The sequence below is a fragment of the Cynoglossus semilaevis genome, chromosome 15, assembly GCF_000523025.1.
Source record: "Cynoglossus semilaevis isolate Cse_v1.0 chromosome 15, Cse_v1.0, whole genome shotgun sequence".
NCBI lineage: Eukaryota > Metazoa > Chordata > Actinopteri > Pleuronectiformes > Cynoglossidae > Cynoglossus > Cynoglossus semilaevis.
In genome coordinates this window covers 18,993,330-18,996,628 of record NC_024321.1, presented here as the reverse complement: position 1 = coordinate 18,996,628, position 3,299 = coordinate 18,993,330, and the positions used below count along the sequence as shown (strand labels likewise).

General features: G+C 50.5%; 1 protein-coding gene across 2 annotated transcripts in view; it reads right to left on the bottom strand.

The window, feature by feature from the left end:
* Window positions 1-3,299, bottom strand: part of ppp2r2ba (protein phosphatase 2, regulatory subunit B, beta a) — a 24,226-nt gene that overhangs the window by 5,318 nt on the left and 15,609 nt on the right. For both annotated transcript variants that reach the window (XM_008327662.3, XM_008327663.3), the window contains exons 2-3: window positions 254-351; window positions 5-170 (exon numbers count right to left, since the gene is read on the bottom strand). In XM_008327662.3, coding sequence (XP_008325884.1) covers window positions 5-170; window positions 254-351 — 264 coding nt within the window. The remainder of the gene's footprint in view (window positions 1-4; window positions 171-253; window positions 352-3,299) is intronic.

The following is a 3,299-nucleotide window of genomic DNA, read 5'->3' as shown; positions in this document are numbered from 1 at the left end:
TGACCATTCGTTGATAACAGAAAGTAGGCAGCGTTCTGCTGAGGAAGCCATTTGATCTTGTTAATCTTCTCCTCAATTTCCAAACTCTTCAGGTAGTCAAACTCTGGCTCGTGGCTCTGAAATGTGCTGTAAACATTGTACTCCCCTCGACGGTTGGGCTGGCTCTTACTCTGGAGAGGAGACACCATGTGACAGTTGATGAGGTGAGAATGACGGGAGAGGAAGGCGGTGTAGAACCGATGGTGTTTCCTACCTCCTGCTCTCTCTGGAACACAACAACTCGGCCTCCTTTATCCCCGGTGGCCAACAGCTCCCCCGACGAGTTGAACTCCACAGTAGAGATAATGTCAGCTGGGACAGGAAACAGAGGAGACGTCAGTGTGGACGGACGGACACGGCTGTCCAGGTTAGATTAAAGAGGAGAAACCTTCAAATATGTGACAGAGAAAACACATGGGGGGGTCCATGGGGGGGGCAAGGGGTGTTAATCCACAGAGGTTTCTCCAGCACAGACAGACTAGTTTAGAGAAATGTGGGTCAGGGCGAACCTTTGATGACTCATGATATGAACTAATTAACTCCCAGTTTAATCAAAGTGAGTCAATCAGTGACATCACCGACATGAGGCTGATATTAGCATCAAACGTAGGAGTGTGTGTGTCAACAAGAACCTGTCGATGCCACACATGACCTTACAGTAGCAGCACGTTAACGTACTGTACGTAAATCAGTTTACAGACCAGAGAATGAATCAGTTCAACTAAGGTTAGCTGAAGTTGAAGCTAACGTTGTTGATAGTGTTCGTTTACATCAAACATTACAACAACAACAACTACCGTACCGTACTGTACCGTACTGTGCTACTTCTTGGTATTTTCAGACGGTGCAGTGATAACACACACCTACCCTTCTGGTAGGTTCTCCTCTGCTCCTCAAACACATGCATCTGCCTGGTCCTGGAGGAGGAGCCTCCGCCGACTGTAATTATTTTACAGCCTCAGGCTAACAGACCTCAGCGCAGTGTCAGCTCCGCACAAACACAGCAGAGGCTAAAACTGGCTCTGATAGTGACAACAACATCAGACGGAGACGGAGACGGAGCCAGGCCGTCCTCCCAGGACCTGCTGCTGCTGCTGGAGCTCCACAGACCAGAGGGGAGTGTTGCCATGGCGACCGTCTCCACTCTCTACTGTAGCAGGCGTGTGTGTGTGTGTGTGTGTGTGTGGTGGCAATAGTTCTAAGACTTCAGCTGGTGGTTTGAGATATATTTCACGCTGCCTGGTCCTGGAGGAGGAGCCTCCGCCGACTGTAATTATTTTACAGCCTCAGGCTAACAGACCTCAGCGCAGTGTCAGCTCCGCACAAACACAGCAGAGGCTAAAACTGGCTCTGATAGTGACAACAACATCAGACGGAGACGGAGACGGAGCCAGGCCGTCCTCCCAGGACCTGCTGCTGCTGCTGGAGCTCCACAGACCAGAGGGGAGTGTTGCCATGGCGACCGTCTCCACTCTCTACTGTAGCAGGCGTGTGTGTGTGTGTGTGTGTGTGTGCTGGCAATAGTTCTAAGACTTCAGCTGCTGATGTTAGCTATAATTCAGCCGTTGGACTGCTGTTTACTGCAGTTCACGACTTCAGACAGTAGGGGTCTCCCGTCGTCTCACCTACAGCTCCTCCTACACACAGCCTCAAACGCCGGTCACCAGGATGACAAACACCTGCACTGAACCAGGGGTCATTATCGTCACGTGAACTGAGATCCAGGACTGACAGAAGACCTGGTCTCTGGACCACGTGTCTCCTGCTGGACGGACCGTTGTGGGTTAACCATCCTCGGCCTGGGGACCGGAGCCACGCGGTGCCGTGTCAGCGCTGCGTTAGCATTAGCTCAGAGAGCAGAGGATTACAGCTCCTGCGCTGAGCCTCCTGCGTCAAAGGATCAGGACTGAGGATAATCCAGGTCCTCCGTCTGACTCCTGTCCTCGGGTTCTGTTCAGTCAGAACCAGCACATTCTCACAACCAGGAGCAGGAACACACCTGGTATCACACGTCCACCTTGGTATTTGTAGAGGTTTCACCCAGTGGTATGAGTACAGGTTCATTAGGCTGCACGTGTGGGCCGCTCCTGACGCAGCCCACATCAATACAACGACAGAATAAGACACTGTTCATCTGAGCAGCGCCCCTCTGTGGACAAGAGCTGCAGTGAACGGCCTAATTAACCTGCTTTCTCCACAATTGGTCCTTGGAGATTGAACCAGGGAGTGAGCGTCTGTGTGTGTCTGTGCGTCTGTGTGTGTCTGTGTGTGTGTGAGAGTGTGTGTGTTTCATACACACACACACAATCTTGTGGTTTTGTGTGTTTTTGCGTCTCTCCATTCTCTCCCCACAGGGGGTGACAGTGGGACGGGCAGAGCATGTTACAGCTTCACTCCTCACACTTTATTAACACACACACACACACACACATACACACACACACACACCGTCCAACCAACAAACATGTCATAATAAGGAGGACCAATGAGCCGAGCACAGACAGACATTAAACTGCTGCTTATATGGTGCTCTCTCTGAGTTTTAAGATGTGGGGGGGGCGGGGGGGGAGGAGGGGGTGAAGTCAGCGCTCGGAGGATTATAATCCACCACTGAAATGAAAGATCACCCCCCCCCCGTCTGCTGCCTGAGCTGCTTCACAGCCTTTCATCTGCCTGTTTTTTACCAGACTTTGATAAATTAAAGATTCGATGCTGATGCTGACGTTGATGCTGATGCTGTTGTTGTTGTTGTTATTGCTGATGTTGATGTTGATGCTGATGCTGTTGTTGTTATTGCTGATGTTGATGTTGATGCTGATGCTGTTGTTTCTCAAAATCCTCCGTTTTTATTCCTCCGTTTTTATGACCTTATCACCAAAAGCTGCTTCTTTTCCAGTGACGTCCTTCATCACTACAAAGGAAGCAGGAGTTCCAGGACCTACAGATGTGGCCCAACATAAGGTTCCGCCTGTAGACTGGGAGAAATAACCTTCACAGCAGCGGCAGGAAGCTGTGGCCGTGAAGAAATACTTTTACAATCATTCTGTACGTTAGCACAGGGCTACGTTAGCACAGGGCTACGTTGGCTACGTTAGCATACGGCTACGTGTCTATAAATTCCTATTAAAATTTCATGGAACTTCAGACTTAATAAGAAGCTCATCAAGACATGAAAGCAGCTGCTGAATAAGGACCCTCCCCAACTTCACAGCTTGCCATTAAGCTCCTGCCCCCCAGCACCAGCACCCCCCCGTCCCCCG